This window comes from Triturus cristatus, chromosome 5_1 (genome assembly GCF_964204655.1).
Source record: "Triturus cristatus chromosome 5_1, aTriCri1.1, whole genome shotgun sequence".
NCBI classification, from domain to species: Eukaryota; Metazoa; Chordata; class Amphibia; order Caudata; family Salamandridae; genus Triturus; species Triturus cristatus.
In genome coordinates this window covers 614,660,419-614,681,653 of record NC_140587.1, presented here as the reverse complement: position 1 = coordinate 614,681,653, position 21,235 = coordinate 614,660,419, and the positions used below count along the sequence as shown (strand labels likewise).

Here is a 21,235-nt window from a genome sequence, read left to right as displayed (position 1 = left end):
TGGGTTGCCTCAAAGGAACTGTTAAGCAATTCCTTACATACAGGAAGAAGTTCCAGAATACTCCGCTCTAGGATACATGGGGCGGCCGGGTCAAAAGGAGAACCCGACTTGATAGAAGACATGCACCCCTTCAGCTTAGCCTCATCGACAGGTTTGACCTGGAGCAGGTGGTTGCCCTCATTAGAAGGCTCAAACCAAGTGCTACAGTATCAAACATTTCTAGCTGCCTCCGGAAAGGAGGAATAAATGGTGGTGACTTTGTTGGAGAAAAACTCTGCCAGTGTGTCACAACTCTCCTTAGATGATAATGTTACTACAGACACTTGATCCAGCGAAGTGAATGCTTTCACAATAGAGAAGCTCTCCCTGGCGGAGTTTTGGGCCATCTCAATTTTATTTGCATAGAATTCATGATGCACCTGCCTGATGCGACCGTGATAGATTTTTAGGGCAGATCAAGACGCCTCCTTACTGGTCTCAGAGCACTTACAGTTTTATTTTAGTGTGGTCAGGTCCTCATTGAACCAATCAGCCATAGAATTGGTTCTGCGACACCTTTGTACCATCACAAATGCAATGGAATCCGGTGCTCCCAAAATCCAGTTGTCAACCTGATTATTGGCTTTAGTGGGAGAGAAAATTGTATTCAACCATTTGATAAGAGTTGTGATTTTTCTATTGAAAAACATAATTGAAAGAACTGCTAGTGGTTTTGATTTATATATGTTATTGACTTTCAAATATTGTACTCAGCCATTAATATATACAAATATTTTTATTATAATCTCATCACTGAGTATGGATTTTACTATTTACTAGTTTCTACTATTTTGTTTGGTTCTTGATTTTGATGGATTCCCTTGGTGTGATCTATTCGAGCAATCATCTAATGTATGTTTGAAAAGTTTTCCACTACAGTTCCTTCAGGAGTTTTTGTGTCGTTTTCACTCCGGGAAGCGGTAGCTCTAGTTCTTGGGTGGGGCATTGTGAAAGAGGTTAGTGGAAGTCACCCTAGACCATAGAAAGTCGCCATATGTTATTAGCTAAGGACATCTTAGTCAGTGTGTGGCATAACCACAAACTGCGACCAAAGGAGACCCAAGTGTTTTGAGGGAAGCCTGTAATCTGACTACAAGCTCTGACCTCAGCATTCCAGGACAAGACCTACCTCACCCCACTGCTACCAAACTTTGGAACGCTCTACAGGCTTTTAAACTGAAATCAAATGACTTGCATCAAGGTAACCGGATGCTTCCTACATGTACACCGGGGCAGAGACCAAGCAATTGTTGATGGGGCATAAGAAATTGATTAATAATTCAGTTTATGTACAACATATGTTTTGGATGTAAATCATGTGCTTTTAAAGTGTTAGTGCAGAAGCTATAGGTGCTGAACATGTGCGTGGCAAGCGTTAGTGCAGTAATTGTAGACATAAGATATTTGCACAGGATGTGTTAGTGCAAGCCTTGGGATAAGAAGAATTGTGGTTTAGAAGCTGTGGGGGTTAGGCATGGTGCTGCAGAGCATTATTGCATGAGCTTTCGGACCGGATCGACCCCCAGGATGTGTTAGTGCAGGTCCTGTGTGTATAGGACTTCTTAAATTGAGATTATACATTTGAATTTCTAGTTAAATATGCACAGCACAGTGCAGAGTAGTTCACTGCAAGACTCACCAGAGGCCCCTCCAATGCAGCACTTGTGAGTATGGGAACTGTGGGTGCAGGACATGTTCACACAGGACTTGTCTGTGCAGGTTGTGTCCCCGCTGGTCCTATTCTTTGGCTTCAGGACCCTTAGCTGTAGACCCACTCCTGTACTGATGACTGCTGTAGGCTTCCCCATTTATTCAGAACCTGCATAGCTCCCATCTCTTTCACTCAAAGGAGTGGATGTGAATATAGTCAAGGATGGAACGGGGAAAGCATCAAGAAAGAGTAAGGAAATAATCAAGAAAGTTGCGAAGAGATAGTCAAAGAACAGATGAGAATGCAGGAAGATGAGACTGTCTAGCCGGAAGGAGTAGGTAAGAAGAAAGGAGTGAGGAGGCATTTAAGTAGGAGGTGAGGTGGCAACCAGTAAGTATTGAGGAGATGGCGAAGGAATGCATGAAAAGCAAACAAATGATGGCTAGATAATTATGGAAGAGCCAAGGGAAGCTAAAGGATGGATGAGAAGAGAATCAAGGAGTGGATGAGGTGACAATCAAGAAAGAGTGAGGTAACAATCAAGAAACAACTGAAGAAATAGCAAATGGGCAAAGAAGGAGACAGTTCTGAACGGAGTGAGGAGACAAATAGGAAAGGAGTTACAAAAGTGCCAGGTGGCTATTAAAGAAGAATTAGAGTGGCAGAAAATATGTAGGATGCAAATACAATCAAGGAAGCGCTAAGAAAAAATTCTAGAAAAAGATAAGATTATGGTGTACGTCAGCTTATTTTGTAAAAAAGAAATTCTGTGACATATTGAATGAGGGTTTCTACAGAGATGCCTGTACAAACTATTGCTTTTTTGTCAATTAATTCTAGAAATTGTGCTCGAAAATGCATCATTTTACCCCATTATTAAAAAGAAGGTTCTCGGATGAAGAACTATGCAGTACTTGTGTAAGAACAGTAAGGTTCAGGATTTGGTCTAACAACCACCACTTTCAAAGTTTACCAGCCACCACTAGCTCATAGGGGGCGGAAGTTCTAGTAAAGGGTAACATTCCTTCATTTTATAAATCAGATATGTTTATAAAGATGCTTCCATTCAAGGACATTACCAAAAACCAATACACATGACTAAATATCCCATCAGATGCACAAAGATAATGTATTTTCCCATGTTAGCAAAAGGAAAGCTGCTATGTACAATATAGTAGCACTCCTCCACAGGGAGAAACCGTAGCCACATTTGGCATTTCACAACCATTCGTTTGTATGGCAATGCACACTAAAACACCATATGTCACACTATGTGACTTCTTAGCGCACATCATAGGACATCTAACAAGCATAGAAATAATGATATGATATACATATCTGGCTTCTACCTAATGCTAGGGAGCATTATCTACATCCCTCACCATCAAGAAGCAATGGTGCCCACTCCCTTACCCACTAATGCCACAAATTATACACAGGTCTGAAGATCCACATAAGCTGTGATGCTCAAGTGCATTTACTGCAAAAAGTAAAGATGATGGAAGGAATGCTGAATCAATCAAACATTCGCCCCCAGTCACAGATCTGGGATAAATCCATCTGGTTTTTTTTCCCGCCACACCATTCCACTTTAGTTGTTTACTGGCATACTCTAATTGCTGCCTTGACTCATAGCACGATGGTGCTATCACAGATGACAGAAGAGCTCCAGATATATGCAACAGTAAACAGAAAATCCATTTCTAATAAACTCTTGCATAGGGTCAGACTGGGACAGAAAATAGATACCAGGCACAAAGTTAAACATGGCCCCCATTAGCGAATCACATAGCTATAAAAAAGTGCTCCATGTTTGTAAATCAGGGCAGTTTTATATTTGTACAGGCAAGTTGTATGGATATTTTGCACGGGATGAGCGACTACATGCATTTGTCTTTGCTGTAGGCAATGTTTGTGGTAATATTAGGAAATTCAGCAATAAATCTCTTCCCAACAGACCATAAAACAGGCCCACATACAGTAAAAAGAAACAGTCCATACCGTGATCTGTCAGACCAGCCTTTCAGGGACTAGCAGACTGCCCTTTAGGCCATTATGACCCTGTTCCTTCAAGGCACTTGTGTAGCATCCTCCCCAACCCGGTAGCATGTAAATGGATCACACCACACATGGAGCTCGGTATTATATGTCTTTATTCTCTAGAGTGTAACCATTAACTGAAACGTTCCTCGTCATGAATTTTATTAACCACACCCAAACACTTACGTCACTAGACTACAGAGTCCATTAGGGAACATAAGGGTCCCGGCCGCTATAACACACAAGACACTACATATTGTGTCTGACATCTTACCACAAAGGGTGAGTCAAGGAATGATTTGGAACCCACCATCCTCCTCCCTGATTTTAACATTTCCATCACAGCAGCTGCAGAGGAAATTGTATCAAATAGTTTCTCCACTCCTGTTTCAAGCCTCAAAAGAACTTCAAGGTTCGCAGTCTGCTGATTTTACACGATGAGTCGATTTTTCTATGGGGATGATCACCAATGTAATAGCTGAGAAGCTACCATAATTAAATATTTTTTTTAAAACTATTTACGTTTTTTTCACTTGGATCAGAAGTCTAAAACACCTCCAAAGAGCTCTTCAAAATCAGTCCAGGATTATAAAACCACATGGCAGCCAGTACATTGGTGTCTCCTTGTGAAAATCTTGCCTCTTCCTTTTTCACTACGGGGCATATTATCAAGTACGGCGTTAAAATTATCGCCGCTTTAGTGGCAGAAACTGCAGCTAAAGTGGCGATAATGGACTTGATAATATGCCGCAGAGAATTCCCATAGAAGCCCATGTTGACACCAGAACATGGGCTTCTATGGGAATTCTCAAGAGCATATTATCAAGCCCATTATCACCGCCAAAGCGGCGATAATTTTAATGCAGTTTCTTGATAATATGTCCCCAGAATCACTGCACATACGTACTCAAATCAAGTCTGAACCATTTCATTGTGATTTGAGCACTGTTTCTGCACCCAGCATGGTACTGTCAGCCTCAAAGTGGATTGCACGCAGCCTTCTTTCAGAGAAGCCTTTTCCTAAGCTTGTTGAAGGATCCTTTCCCTGCAATGAGACTCAAAGACATCCTTGATCTACTATGACTCCTTGGTAATGCCACTGTATGCTTCCTTTAAGAGGTAAATGGTCCCCAATACATTAACGTTTGCAGTGGTCACACACATGCTAAAAATCCCGTGCAGAATGCAAGGATAATGGAAATGGTCAACTGATTTTGCTCCTGACCTTTCCGGACGGGCTTTTGGAAAGGACGTCTATGAATTGGGAGCAGGAAATGTACCCTGGAGAGTGCAGCGAGGGTTGCAAATCCTCTATATCCATTTTAAGTTTTATATCAAATTGTTGGCGACCCTTCTGCCCTCACTTATGACTGAGGTTTTAATATATGCGGGTGTCACACAGTTCTTGATGAGGATGCACTGTCACAATAATAAGGATTTGAGATCTCTGGCCTTCATCTCATTAGTACTACCTTCCATTAAATATTGTATGACAGCTAACTCATTAAAACTTAATTCATCAAAATATAAGATATTAGCAGATAAGCCAGCAGATCTCTTGGGGACCCAAAGAGATAGTCCTAAACATAGTCATTTTAATTGATTCAGAACTTTTGCTGAAAAGGCATGTTATAAAAACGATTTACATTTTCTGAGGCAGCTACATTGCATCCGTTTGTTTTCATAGCAGGTTATGGTACAGAATGGCAGGGGCAGCCCAAAATCCTACTTGGAACGTCGGTAATCATGTCAATGCAACAATGGTTCACTATGGTCTAATTTATCCCAAACATGTTGTGTTTGTAAGCAAAGTAAATTAGGCTCATCTCAATTAATGTGGTTCAAATAATTCTCAAAGCCAACCAACAAGCAAAATTATGTAATCGCTAAAATAGTTAACTAATATGCATTTAGTGTAGCAAATGGGCACACAGAGAACAACAAATAAATGTGAAGACGTGCGTATATGCAGAGAAACAAATGACTATCATCTGGAAATTCAATTAGTGCATGTATGCTATTAGCAATCATATTGTTATATTCCCCACTCAATGAGCCCATTCTCAGTCTGTTGTTATGTCGACAACATTTCGATCCTGATATTATCAAGGTCATCATCAAGACAGATATTGTTGGGGACCAAATTGATCTTCAGAACTGGGGACCAGATGTACCACAATTCCATTTTGTGAGTTGCAAATTGTGACATTTTGCGACTCGTACTTTGCAACTCGCAAAATGTAATTTACAACAGAGTCTCAGACACGATTCCTAATGGTTTCGCTAAAGACCTACCTCATTAATATTGATGAGGTAGGTTGCAATTTGCGACCCCTTTGGAATCTCACATATCACAGGGATGGTGTCCTGCTGGGGAAGGCAGACCACTATGTCTGTGTTTACTTTTTAAATAATGCAACTTTTTTTTCCAAATGCAGCCCTTTTTCTAATTTTCTGCTCTTAAAACATTTTCACGCAGACGATCACAAAGGGGCAGGGGTCTTAAAAACAATCATACATACCAGTGCGACTAGCTATTAGGAAGGGACGGCCTTGGCACTCGCCCTCCTATAAGCCACTCGCAAACCCTATTTTGCCAGTCGGTAATAGGTTACTGACTTGCAAAATAGGGTCTGTACATACCCAACTCATTTTAGCAGTGGCAAAAGGGCCGACATCCCGTCTGCAACCACTCAAAAGGGTCGTACATCTGGCCCAAAGATTGGAGTAGCCGAGTTACTGTAATTTGCTGAACTAACTGTGCTTCTTCTCAAAGAGGTGAATTAAACATTTTTTCATGCACTTTTAGTAAATCTTCCCCCAAGAGTTCAATGAGTTCTAGTTTACAGACTGTATAATGATCTGAAGCCTTCAGGCGACAGTTCTCATGTAATCCACATTGAAGGATGATACTGGATGATACGCTTGTACTTGCCAAAATGTATTGAAGGAAAACAGTATTGTAGGAGAGGAGCTCATTGTCACAGGCAGTGTGTGCCATAATGATTTTAGCTTATTTACTTCCCTGCGGCATCTGATCAAAGTGGGAATTAAGCATGTAAACAGCCTGTCAGTTTTGTTGATGCCATTGGGGGAGTTGTTCTTTATTTTGAGATTAAAACTAATTTTGTTTTTCTTGCTTTTGTAGGGATCCTATCTACATCAAATCGCAGAGGTTTGTCTTCCAAAGGGGACAGTGTTCTGCTCTTTCTGCCAAGGATGTAAATTGTTCTTCTCTTTTCATTGTTTTTAACAAAAATGTTATCTGGATAGCTTTTCATGGATCGCATCCTCGGCAGACCGTAAGCTGGATGGGATCAGTATTTTTCCTGCTGGGTCATCAAAGGTTTTTGGTTTGGAAAGCAGCAGTGTGTAAAGATGACACACTTACAAGCTGGGCTTTGCCCAGAAACTATTGAAAAGGCTCGCCTGGAACTCAATGAGAACACAGAGACATTGCACCAGGATATCCAGCAGGTCAAAGACATGATTATTACTAGACCTGACATTGGGTTTCTACGCACAGATGATGCCTTTTTATTGAGGTTTCTCCGAGCCAGGAAATTCAACCAAATGGAAGCCTTCAGGTTACTGGCACAGTACTTCCAGTACCGCCAGCTGAACCTGGACATGTTCAAAAACTTCAAGCCAGATGATCCTGGGATAAAGCGTGCATTGATGGATGGATTCCCTGGGGTGCTGGAAAAGCGAGACCAATACGGCAGAAAGATCCTCTTGATCTTTGCAGCCAACTGGGATCAGAGTAGGTAAATGTAGATAGAATCTTTCTCTTTTTTTACACACTTCATTACATTGTTGCCTAGATAGTAAATATTGCTACGCAGAGTCTTCATTGGTAATGGTTATGATATCTTTTGAAGTAGGATAAAATATGATTGTCACGTTTGCGAAGTTCCTGGCAGTTCCGAGGCTTGACCGAAGAATCTAACACAGGGAATTAGCAGATGTGTGTAGGAAAATCAAGTCACGCAAATGAAATCTTACACATGCCACTGCAAATAAGATCTCAAACATCTATATTAGAATTGTGCTGTTTTTTACACTTAGGGTTTTCGTTGACCTGATTTACGATTTAGATCAGGTAACAGTTTGGGGGATGACTCACTGATTTTTTCTACTAAGTATCTTCTAACATAGAGTTCTATCCGCAGGATTAAATTATAACATGCTAAGGCATATGGGCTGCCCCATTTGCAGCCAGGCCAACAGTTCGAAAAGGGTGGATTTGAATGCCAAAATCTAGTCATATACATGGTCGTCGTTCAGCTGGTGGTCTAGAGTGAAAACCTACATGGTCGACATGAACACAATCAAACTTTTAAATTTGTCTAGGCGTAAACGAGATCCTATGAAAGTATATTGAATGATGTCTTCTCACAAGGGTGGCTAATTGTTCTGAATTAGTTTGCCCTCTATAAATGTCCTTAGGTGGTGTGCTCATGCTTGTATGTCTTTTTTTAAAGTAGTACTTTTTCAGGGACAAGCTGGTTTAACTAGATATATAGCAAATAATAAAACAGAACACGTGAATGGCAAGATTATCTATAGGCAGACCATCCATGTTGTTTGATGTCACCACGGAGATGCTCACTCCATGTTCTGGAGATTTGTGTTCTAATCCCTTCTTCATCACTTGGCAAAATATTTGATATTAGAAAATTGTTTTATGCCGCTGTCTCCCAGTTCCTTTGTTGTCCAGAACTGGGATTGGTTAGAAGCATGCTGGGCAGCAGAGTATTAAGTGTTATATAAAAACAAATCATTTACATCTGTATTCACTTAAAGGCTAGATTTGGACGGAATGGGCATCATTGCAGATAAATACTTGACTTCAGCGTCTTAATGCAATTTTCTGGATCCGAAATTCTCTCCTTGCCGTAATGTGATTTATTTTCTTCGATGTGATTGTAAATACACAAGAATGATTCTTTTGACGGTAATACTAATTTTAAATAGACTGTAGGAAGTTTTAAGTCTGTGTTGCAAGTACAAGCCAAAGCAAAGCTCTTGTCAATTCTAGATCAGTTCTTCTACCTAAGACTGCTTTCATTGTGTTCTAATATCTGCACAGTTTCTGAGCCCTAGTTCTCCACTGACAAAGCGTCAAGTTATATTTATGAGAGTCATTTTGAAACATGTAGTCATTAAAGTGGAGTCAAACAGGAGAACAATTTGTGGCTTAGAAACTTGGATACTTTTTTGGCCTCACTCTAATAAGTAGAATTCAGAAAACAGTTTTTATTTATGATTTAATATATGCTGATGGTGATTCTGCCTTTATCTGAAAATCCCATAGGTTAATTGTGCCATCCTTTCATAATTTATGAAAGACGTTTAGTGAGAGAGGATTTAGTGATTCAAAATATGCCTGCAGTGATTTTGGATTTTATCTGAAAATTTCATAAGGTAACTGTGCCATCCATTGATTATTTATGAAATATGTTTCACATATGCTACAATCTTACTCTAATAATAATGCAAGCAGTTGTATCATGAACAACGTCTGGAAAAATGGATTTGAGTGCTTTGGTTTGCACGCGTGCTACCTCGTTTCTATCATTTATACACCTAATCGTTGCTTTGTACACAAATCCATTGTTGTGATTACTGCAGAGGGCCATTTGACATGTTTCATCAGTGGGTGCACATTTTATGGAGTTGTTAGGTCCTCCTACGAGAATATAACAAAATGATTGTTTGCTTCAGGTGCACGATGTTCATGATAATTCTCTATGTCTTTTCCTGTTGAGCCTCAGGGTTATATATTTAAAAATATGTATGATCAGTCTCCAGCACAAGAAGTGCAGATTGCTTTCCAAAATACACTAAGGTTATTGCTCTGTCTGTTTTATAGTTTCTAATGATTTGATTTTTGAAATCACTTCTTATTTTGCTTCAGAGATTTATTTTTGGATGCTTTGAAATTTGGTCCTAATAGCATAACCTTTTTCTCACCCCTCTCAAGGGGTGAGTACTCACAGGAAGCTTGACATCCTGCTGTTGATCCGTAGCAATATTGAATAAAGTTTTACATTGGGGAACCTTAAATTATGAGGTCCTAGGCTAGTCATTGTGGAGCCCACTTCTTGTTCACTTGAGGAAAGGGTGACTCTCCATAGCCACACGGCCACACTGCACAGAATAGTAGACATGACATGAACGTGTTAAATGTGTCCTTAAGAGGTGCCACTAAGGAGAAATAAACAAAAAAGAGTTTTAAAAACCTCCTTGGCAGCTTGTAGATCCTAATTGAAGATGAAGATTAATACTGAAGTGATTAGCAAAGTACCGGACTCCGCCATCAGTGAAGATCAAAGAGCCAGGAAAAATATCCCAGAACAGACTACAGGAGAAGGTCAAACTACTAGCAGCAAAACTCGGGGGTGGGGGGATAGTAACAAGGGGGAAGAATGCAATGTAAACAAGCATTTGCAATGCAATAGGTCTCGCATTTGCGAAAGTTTAAGGTATTGGCATAGTAAATTACAATGCCTTTTATTTATCGGTTTTGAGAAACAACACATAAATAAAAGGCATTGGCATTTACAATGGCAATAGCTCAAACTCTCGCAAATGCAGGACCACTGAATTGAAAATGTCTGTATTCGGTCGGCAGCTGCATCGGAGAGTGGAAATTCCACATGCCATTTGGAGGGCTCAGGTTATCTTTACAAGCGCGGTGTGCAATGCTTTAACAAGAAGAAAACCATTAAGTGGACACAGTTACAAATCACAGCCCTGAGAGGGGGTCGCTTTTCCAAAATATCGAGGCTGCGTGATTCTGGGTGGAATCCTTCATAACCGGCAAGCTCCTACGGGTTTCCAATAAACACGCTTTTATTGCTTTAGTTACGAGACTAACATTCAGAAGTGAATAGAGTCACTTCCAACTCTGATATATTAAGGAACCATGAAGTGGACACTGTGTCTCTTAAAAAACGCAGGCAGCGCAAAGGGCACTGAGGGGGAGGGGGGGCAATGGAAGAAGCATCCAAGGAGATTTCCCTCATTAACACAGCGCCCACTTCCTGCAACGTCTGTGCAAGGGGGCAGGGGGGCATATTTAGCATGTGAAACAAGCTTGAAGTAACAAAATATTTTGAAGAAAGTTAATTAACTCAATATAAATAAAAAATTATACCTGCTATGCTTGCAAAAGTCTTACGAGTTTACTTTCTAGTTTAATCACATTGTGACCCCACTCTGGGAGGCTCACCGATCCTTCCTCTTCCTCCTCCCCCTCGATATGAAAGCGGTGAAGGCGGGTGTTGGGCCGCTGCATGAGCACTGGCTGAAACTGGAGAAGAGGCAGCGCCGTGCATGTGCTACGGAGTGTGAGGGCTGCCCCAATATGGTAAAAAACAATGCAAACACCATCAAATGGAAACTGCGTATGTAAATTAAATTAAAAAAATCACAAACTACATGAAGGGCATGGATGGGGGAGAGAGGGGGAACAATGGAGGAAGCATCCAGAGATTTCTGTGATTAGCACAGGGCCGCTTTGCACGGGGTCCGTGCGAGGGCGGGTGATATTTAAAAGTTACCCGACGGCCGACGCCCATGAAGCACGCTGCAAGTACCAATAATTTTTTTTTTAAATGGCCGCCATTGCTAAAGCTGGGTTCCACCAGTGCTCTTTAAATTTCATTAGGCAAAGAGTTCTCCGGAAGGGCTAATGCAGGCAATATCGAAAGGACCCACATAAAAGGTCCAGTCCTGATGGGAGGCTACAAAAGACGACAAGGCGGCACTAAGGAGGGAATAACAAGCCTCTTTATGAATCAGACGCCAGCATTTACGAAGGACATTGACACAAGCCAATGGCAAATATGGGCGGACAGTGGGCAGAGCCTATATTACATGCTCCACTACAAAAAGTCTCCCAGAGCAGCGCATGCGCGCCGACTCTAAGCTCGACCTAAAAAACAAATGAATGTTGTAACTTGTCCATCACTTGGAAATGCCCCTTATATATGATTCAAACAGGGCCTGACAGCACAGGAACAGAATCTACTTAATTTTGGTTTGGGAATCCATCTTGGATAACATCGTATGGACAGACACCGTCTTTGAAACTGACACTCAACAAGGTGACACCTAACACCTTTCATGGAATTCAAGGTGTTGGTTTGGTGAATGAAGAAAAGGCCCAAGTTTCACATAATGTCTTTCTCTCAGCACTGAGTTCTGCAGTACTGCTGCTGCCCTTCATGTCCGACACTCCACTGTCTCACAGACCACCCCGCCAGATGGCACCAAGGAAAAGTAAAGGTTGAGGAAAGTTATGATCCCCAAAACATTTTTGGCATTAGAAAATTGCTAGGAAAATGCTAATTAAAAATATACACCTGAGGTAATAAATGCAAACACCCCTTTCCTGCATATGAAAATACAAAATTTACCAAAAAAACCCAAGTAGTAATTCCAAATTGTCAAATTAAACTTAAACCACACCTGTACATGCCTCACAGAAAGCCCCAATATTTCATTATCTCCTTGTGTGCTAAACTCAGGGAGCACTTGCTGCCACTAATTCCAGCAGCAGAAGTACCTCTGCTTTCATTAGACCATATCAAATGGTTTACATTCCAACAAATGTCTGAGGAGCAGAATGTTAACATATTCAAGACACAAAAACCCACCTTTTGTTATGATGATCCACTGCTAGTCAGAATAATCAACAGCCATTCACAGTCCTTTTGTAATATCTGGAATGGCATGGTGAGCAAAAAAACGATGGATTTAGGCCCAGATCTCTGCACTGGGGTGAATGTATGACATTGTTCTGCATCCTCTGCATCAATTGTTGTTTTTGCATTTGTCACCCCGAGTGGGACGGGTATGCCCAGACGTGAGTCCCGTGCTCTCCATGCCACTGGAGTCAAGCTATCCTGGCTGATGAGGGCTGAAAGCCCGAAACCGGTCCTAGGATGCTTGTTTCCAGTCCAGGGAGGACCTGGCTTGGCAGTTCGGGCTGGACTGTTCCCATGAGGCACAGGGTAAAGACTGATTTGCATATGGCTGGGTTCAAACTGGAATGGCATGGTTTGCAAAAAAACGATGGATTTAGGCCCAGATCTCTGCACTGGGGTGAATGTATGACATTGTTCTGCATTCTGTCCATCAATTGTTATTTTTGCATTTGTCACCCCGAGTGGGAAGGGTATGCTCAGACGTGAGTCCCTTGCTCTCCATGCCACTGGAGTCAAGCTATCCTGGCTGATGAGGGCTGAAAGCCCGAAACCAGTCCTAGGATGCTTTTTCCCAGCCCAGGGAGGACCTGGCCTGGCAGTTCGGGTGGGACTGTTCCCATTGATTTGCATATGGCTGCGTCCAAACTGGAATGGCATGGTGTGCAAAAAAACGATGAATTAAGGCCCAGATCTCTATACTGGGGTGAATGTATGACACTGTTCTGCATTCTGTCCATCAATTGTTGTCTTTGCATTTGTCACCCTGAGTGGGACGGGTATGCCCAGACGTGGGTCCCGTGCTCTCCATGCCACTGGAGTCAAGCTATCCTGGCTGATGAGGGCTGAAAACCCGAAACCGGTCCTAGGATGCTTGTTTCCACTCCAGGGAGGACCTGGCCTGGCGGTTCGGGCTGGACTGTTCCCATTGGGCGCACGGTCAAGACTGATTTGCATATGGCTGGGTCCAAACAGCAATGGCATGGTGAGCAAAAAAAACGATGGATTAAGGCTCAGATCTCCGCACTGGGGTGAATGTATGACATTGTTCTGCATTCTGTCCATCAATTGTTGTTTTTGCTTTTATGTTTGTGTGCCGGAACAGGGGAGAAGGACAGCAATGAGCTATATCTTGTAGACAGGAAGGCTTGCTGCACTGCTGTGCATCAAAATATAGTAAACAAGGCCCTAGGTTTTTATTCATGAAACAAGAGCTGCCAAAGCCAATATGTCAGGTCTACAAATACCACAAACATTAATGTGTGTGCAAACCCATCAAATAATCCTGCTCGGGCACCTTGTGAAAACAAAAAATATTACCACTTGATGCCCAGTTCCAGATGAATGACTTATGACATCCATGACAAGCTTGGTAAATATATCAATATCACCATCTGCACTGGAAAATATTTATGTTAAATTGCAAACACCTGGAATAGCCACCACTTTATAGACCATCACTGGCGCCTACAATGAATTATTCTGAAACAATACAGGGTGGAGATTGCTGGTTATTACTCTACTAGTCTCCTTTCTCAGCTTCGGGTCCTTTAAGAGTCACCAATGGTCAATAGAGCCAAAATGCCTGTTTTAGCAACCAAAGAAAACCCTCTAACACACAATGCCCAATGAAGCTGTCCATGCAAAAAGGGGGCCCAGACACCTACCTGCCGGGGCACTGGTATTCTAAGAAACCACTGGAGATGATATTGTAGGGCTGATCTGTGGAGCAACAGCCAACAATGACACACCCATGGTGTGCTGTGGAGCTGAACAGTATCAGCAAGGAGGCACTCGAGAGATGCAAACAAAATCTGATAGAAAACTTGATGGACTGACTGGCCAGAATGGCAAAGTTTGGGAATGTTACATCTGTTCTGAAACAGGATTTATGGCTGCTGCAATAGGCACTTTGCCCATCCACATACAGTATGCTGGCCTTTGCTTGTCCTGAATACGATGGCAATTTTGACGTGATAATGTAATGATTCACTGGGGACATTATTGTTTCAAGATGACCGCCAAATCCACATAAGTACCTGCAAACAACACAGAATGCCAGCAGTCCCCCAAATAGCAAGCCAATAAGGCTGCCACAAATATCCTTCCACTGCAGCCCTGCATCCTGTCCACAGAGTTGCACTGCTAGCAACTCTTGAGAATGTCCTCATGAGGTGTTCGCAACATGACTTGCAACAAACAAAACAATGGCAGACTACTGGGTATAGTCAAGTAGGAGCCCTGACAAGCTCTTTTCCTCACGGCCTGACATTGGGTCCAAAGATCATTTTTTGGCCCGGTGAAGCTAGGAGTGACAGACCGTCCATCAAGGACTGGCCTCAAGACGTCTGCGGGGAGGGGTGATTATCTGCGATTGCAGAGAAGGACTTTTTTTGCCTAGTGAATCCTTTTTTCCTTTCAAAACAGGGCTGGCACATAAGTCAACTTTTATATAGACATTTCGGGCCATATTATCAAGAACGGCGCAAACATTATCGCCGCTGTAGCGGCAGGAAACTGCCGCTAAAGCGGCGATAAGGGGCTAGATAATATGCCCTAGAGAATTCCAATAGAAGCCCATTGTTCTGGTGTCAAGGACATCTACCCTGGGCTTCTATTGGAATTCTAATGGGCATATTATCAAGCTCCTTATCGCCGCTTTAGCGGCAGTTTTCTGCCGCTAAAGAGGCAGTAATGTTTGCGCCATTCTTGATAATATGGCCCTTCCTGTTTTGCAGCATTTAAATGGCAGGCGGGTGTTTGCTACGCCTCTATGACGTAGTAGAAAATAAGAGTAAAATAATGATGCGTCACAAGAAAAGCTCTTATAATTTTCTTTGATTTGCCAAAATGCCAGGTGTAACGTTAGTGTGCCATCCTTAATTGTTGTTAGATATTGAGATCTCAGGAAGTGACATATTATGACCTTTGAAAGTGGTAGTCTCACGTAAAATGATGTCATAGGCATTTTATTTTGAAACCATCACAGGAAGAGAGTACGACCCAGATTTACAAAGATTTTGCATTGGTTTGTGTTACTTTTTCAAGACAAACCTAACACAAAATCCAGGTTGGTATTAAAGCCCAGATTTACAAATGTTTTGCGTCAGGATTGCATTACTTTTTAATGCAGACTGGACTCAAAGTCCAGGTTTGGTTTTTCCAAATCAACGCAAATTGCCTTGGTTTGTAACCAAAAGCATAATGTGCTGCCTTGTGTTACTTTGCATGAAGGGGACATTCCATGGGTGGTGCATGGGTGCAGCCCTGCATCCCCTCATAGGTTTTGACACAAAGTAATATCTATAAAGAACTGTAGGCATCCTGCGTCTCCCTGACGCTGGCACAATGAGGAGAAATATTTCTTTTTTCTGAGTTTTTTCTTCTTTGCATGTGGTTTTTTTTTCTGCAGCACACACACAAAGAGAAAATTCCCTTAGAGCATAGGTTTTGTGCAGGAAGGCACAAAACTATGCTGACTGCAATGCAGACAACATTGCACTATGGCATAAGGGTGCCTGCATTGGTGCTTGGCTGCTGAAAGTGCACCAGCGCAGGCAGAGAGCAGAACTGCACCACATTTTTTAAGATACCACACAGTTCAGCTCTCTCCAGTTAACACAACACAACTTTGCTTGCTCCCCTACGTTGCTGAAGCTCATTGTAAATCTTGATGCAAACTTTGAAAGAGCATCCAGTCAGCATTTCTTTCATGGAAGCTTAACTCATGCGGGATATCAAAGAGAAACATTAAAGAGATGCAGAGAATTTTTTGTGAGATGACAGATATGCGGTACGAATACTCATTTATTTATTATTCTGCCTCTGGTAAAAAACAATTCTCAAGCTGTAAACACAGAATACAATGTGAGTGAATGCCTTTGAAAATGGCAAGTAAAACAAAGGCTGACGGTGTCTGCATTAGTTGCAAATGTGCCTTAACAAAAAAAAATGTGGTAGGGCAGAACATTGTTTAGACAAAATATAGTGGAGCTCAAGTGATGCTTTCTGTAGATATCACCTGCACTGCTCTGCAACTGAATGGTTATTATATTCCATAGTTTTAGACAATAATGTACAATGTTCCTGTCAATATTATGTGTTAGAAGCTCATGCTACAATCTCTGATGCGAGCTAGACAGCAGCACTGCACCGTCACCGAAACAAAACTGCTAGTTGAAAAGTTGGAAAAATGGTTGGAAAGTTGGAAAAATTGATATGCACTATCTATATATATATATATATATATATATATATATATATATATATATATATATATATATATATATGTGTGTGTGTACATATATTCACTGAGAGACTAAAGACTAAAGACTAATCAGTGAAATTCCGCAGTTATAGTTACCTGAGCTAACTTTAAATTACGCCCCTCAATGCACTGCTTATGAACTCACATATTACATCACTCATGGAATGGTTAGTGACATCACTAATGACATCAACCACCCCTCCTGTTAACTCAAGTAAGTCCCACACAGTGAGATTGTTGAGAGGTGTTCGGTGGACACGACCCCTTTCTCCACCACTCTGCAAATGTGCCTCCTAGCGCACTACTAGTTGGAAGATGAAGTCCCCTTGGCTCTTGAGGGTCCTTGGGAGCCAAAAACCCTCTTCTCACATCCAATATGACCCACACAGCTGGATTGCTGAGAGGTTGTCTGAGGCTATGCCCCCTTTCTCTACCACTCTGCAAACGCGTCTCCTGGTGCAATACTGGTTGGGGGAAGTAGTCCACTTTAGTCCTGAGGTCCTCAGGAGTAAAGTGAAATTAATTCTCCAACCAGAAGTGCACCAGGAGACGGGTTTGCAGAGTGGTGGAGAAAAGGGGCATGGGATTCAACCTCTCAGCAATCCCGCTGTCTGGGACTTACTGGAGATAACAAGAGGGCTTGTTGGCCCTCAAAAAACCTCATCGTTCAAGGGGATTTCATTCCCCAACCACCACTGTGCCAGGAGGCGCATTTGCAGAGTAATGGTGAAGGGGGTGTGGCCTCTGGCAAAGTGCCCAAGTTTTTTTGAAATTAAATATTTTTTTAGGGAAGGGAGGATGCTTAGCCCCCCACTCTCAGCCGATTTTGTCCCCGGGGACCACATCCCCAAGGACCAGTCTATTATGAAATGGGGAGAGGGGGCGTTTGGCCTCCCTCCCTGAGCCGATTACGGCCCGGGGGTCCCCATCCCCAGGGGCCCGGCCTTTTTCTTTTTTTTATTTTTTTTTAAAAAAGAAGAGGGGCCTCATGGTCCCCCTTCTCTGAGCCAATTTTGGCCCTGGGGACCCCATCCCCCAGGGCCTGCCCTTTATTTTTAATTTTTTTAAACATATGAGAGGGGCTGCGCGGCCCCCTTCCTCTGGCCAATTTCGGCCCCGGGTACCCCATCCCCTAAGGCCAGACCTTCAAATTGTTTAAAACAATTGGGGGGGAGCCTGGGCCAATATTGTCTCGGGGACCCCATCACCCGGGGCATGGCCAACTCATTGGGGGCCGCGGGGGAGACTGAAGTCCCCCACGGTGCCTGCCGGCTCCCCGCCTCCTGCAGGAGCTGGCAATGCTTTTGGACAAAGGGATCTGCTAATATGCAGCTCCCTCTGTCCAAGAGCAATTCTGCTCTGCTGCGTGGAAGCGAAAGCATGAGCAGTGTTTGCAAACTGCAGTGTCCCAGGGGGTGGGCACCCCAGGACATTGCTGGATCCAGCCATGGGGGATGGCGGTCCCCAGTGCCATTTAGGGCTCCTGGAGGGGGATCACGTGGCCCCCCTCCTTTGTCTTTGTGAAGAAAACCCAGGGGAGATGGTGGTCCCCTCGGGGACTGCAACAGACCACCTTAATTGCTGTATGTGTGCCAGGGAGGTAGAGGTCCCCAGGGCTGCATGGAAGGCTGGAACCCCACCACTCATTATTTTTTCATATATCCCTGGGGAGGTTGTGGTCCCTGGGGCAGCGAGGGGCCCTGTGGCCCCTGCATTTCTGTAAATTACGCCCGGAGAGGTGGCGGTCCCCGGGACTGTGTGGGGGTTTGGATCCCCCATGCATTATTATTTCATCTAGCCCCTGGGAGGTGGCAGTACCCGGGGTTGCAGAGGGGCGCATGCCCCGCCCTCATTTCTATTGTCTTAAGCACCGGGGAGGTGGCGGTCCCCAAGGCTGCGGAGGGGGCTCAGGTGGGCCCCCATCATAATTTTAATAATTTTCCCCGGGATCTGGCCTACTCAGGAGCCTAATTACATGAAGCTCAGGAGCCTGCGCTTCATTATTATCATTTTCGACGGGAGTCGCGAATCCAATGGCCGAGGGGGTCAGGGTGTTTCTACCCTGCCCCCTTTTCTTTTGTTTTTAATTTTTCTTGTGACTCGGTTCAACCAAGTTGCAAGATGGCTGGCAACACATGCTGGGTTGAAGTGTTGGCAGTCAATCAGATCTCAGGCATGAGATCGGAAGGGGTAGCGGATCCAATGCAGCCAAAGTTGTATAGCTGGGAAATCTTTACATTTCTTAGCAACTACTGAACGGATTTACTCTATTTAACAAAAATGTAGCTTTTTGGACCAAGAGCTAAATGTGGTGTAATTCTGTTCAGCAGTTCGGGCTGTAGCCATGTCTAGAGTTTCCTATGGAAATTAACATGGAGAAAAAGTGTTTTGGGACACCTCCTTTTTCTCGGCCCCCGCTTACGGATCATTCCGAAATTTTCAAGAAAGTAGCTGAAGTGACAGCCCCGATAGTTTTTAAAATTTCACAAAGATTCATCAAACAACGCCAAAGGTATTGGCAAATGAAAAAACACTCTTCCTATGGAAACTACATCCTAACTATAACTACATACTGGCGCCTGCCAGTAGGTAATATATACATATATATATTTACATATATTTTATATATAAATATATATGTATATATATATATATGTCCAAAAAACAAAGGGTGCCCTTGTAAGAACGGCCACACTGAAGGTATCCCTCTGATGCTGCGGAGGACAACGCAGGCAGTTTCACCATTCCATCACCTTGTGCGGCTCAACGCGTTTCGAACTACCGTTCTTGATCACGAGCCATTGGACAAAGAGACAACAGCTGCTGTTCGGAGCACATTTGCATTTATTAGTGGCCTGTCCCTGTCCCTGTGGGCGTGTACCATGCCAGTTTGGGCGCAATGCACGATGGTCTTTGTAGTGTTCCAAAATTATCATAACAAGTGGATGCTGCTGTTGGCCCCAAATAATGTCAATAAAAAACCCCGGTGGGCTGACGAAAGTGAAAAACAAAAGTGCGCTGTCTTAATGCATCCTGCAGCTTGAGCCTTACAGTTCTGAAGCGGCACCCGGATTTCCAGGCACCGCAGATCCGCCTCCGGCGGCGGGCCGTTCTTGCGACCGAGCAGGCCGCCAATAAACCCCAAAAACAAAGGGTGCCCTTGTAAGAACGGCCACACTGAAGGTATCCCTCTGATGCTGCGGAGGACAACGCAGGCAGTTTCACCATTCCATCACCTTGTGCGGCTCAACGCGTTTCGAACTACCGTTCTTGATCACGAGCCATTGGACAAAGAGACAACAGCTGCTGTTCGGAGCACATTTGCATTTATTAGTGGCCTGCCCCTGTGGGCGTGTACCATGCCAGTTTGGGCGCAATGCACGATGGTCTTTGTAGTGTTCAAAATTATCATACCAAGTGGATGCTGCTGTTGGCCCCAAATAATGTCAATAAAAAACCCCGGTTGGCTGACGAAAGTGAAAAACAAAAGTGCGCTGTCTTAATGCATCCTGCAGCTTGAGCCTTACAGTTCTGAAGCGGCACCCGGATTTCCAGGCACCGCAGATCCGCCTCCGGCGGCGGGCCGTTCTTGCGATCGAGCAGGCCGCCAATAAATCCAAAAAACAAAGGGTGCCCTTGTAAGAACGGCCACACTGAAGGTATCCCTCTGATGCTGCGGAGGACAACGCAGGCAGTTTCACCATTCCATCACCTTGTGCGGCTCAACGCGTTTCGAACTACCGTTCTAGATCACGAGCCATTGGACAAAGAGACAACAGCTGCTGTTCGGAGCACATTTGCATTTATTAGTGGCCTGCCCCTGTGGGCGTGTACCATGCCAGTTTGGGCGCAATGCACGATGGTCTTTGTAGTGTTCCAAAATTATCATACCAAGTGGATGCTGCTGTTGGCCCCAAATAATGTCAATAAAAAACCCCGGTGGGCTGACAAAAGTGAAAAACAAAAGTGCGCTGTCTTAATGCATCCTGCAGCTTGAGCCTTACAGTTCTGAAGCGGCACCCGGATTTCCAGGCACCGCAGATCCGCCTCCGGCGGCGGGCCGTTCTTGCGACCGAGCAGGCCGCCAATAAATCCAAAAAACAAAGGGTGCCCTTGTAAGAACGGCCACACTGGGGTTTTTTATTGACATTATTTGGGGCCAACAGCAGCATCCACTTGGTATGATAATTTTGGAACACTACAAAGACCATCGTGCATTGCGCCCAAACTGGCATGGTACACGCCCACAGGGGCAGGCCACTAATAAATGCGAATGTGCTCCGAACAGCAGCTGTTGTCTCTTTGTCCAATGGCTCGTGATCAAGAACGGTAGTTCGAAACGCGTTGAGCCGCACAAGGTGATGGAATGGTGAAACTGCCTGCGTTGTCTTCCGCAGCATCAGAGGGATACCTTCAGCGTGGCCGTTCTTACAAGGGCACCCTTTGTTTTTTGGATTTATTGGCGGCCTGCTCGGTCGCAAGAACGGCCCGCCGCCGGAGGCGGATCTGCGGTGCCTGGAAATC

General features: G+C 43.6%; 1 protein-coding gene across 2 annotated transcripts in view; it reads left to right on the top strand.

The window, feature by feature from the left end:
* The window catches only part of CLVS1 (clavesin 1), a 425,751-nt gene that overhangs the window by 55,507 nt on the left and 349,009 nt on the right, over positions 1 to 21,235 (top strand). For both annotated transcript variants that reach the window (XM_085604129.1, XM_085604130.1), the window contains exon 2: positions 6,879 to 7,497. In XM_085604129.1, the coding sequence (XP_085460255.1) occupies positions 7,109 to 7,497 (389 nt within the window). In that variant the 5' untranslated portion in view covers positions 6,879 to 7,108. The remainder of the gene's footprint in view (positions 1 to 6,878; positions 7,498 to 21,235) is intronic.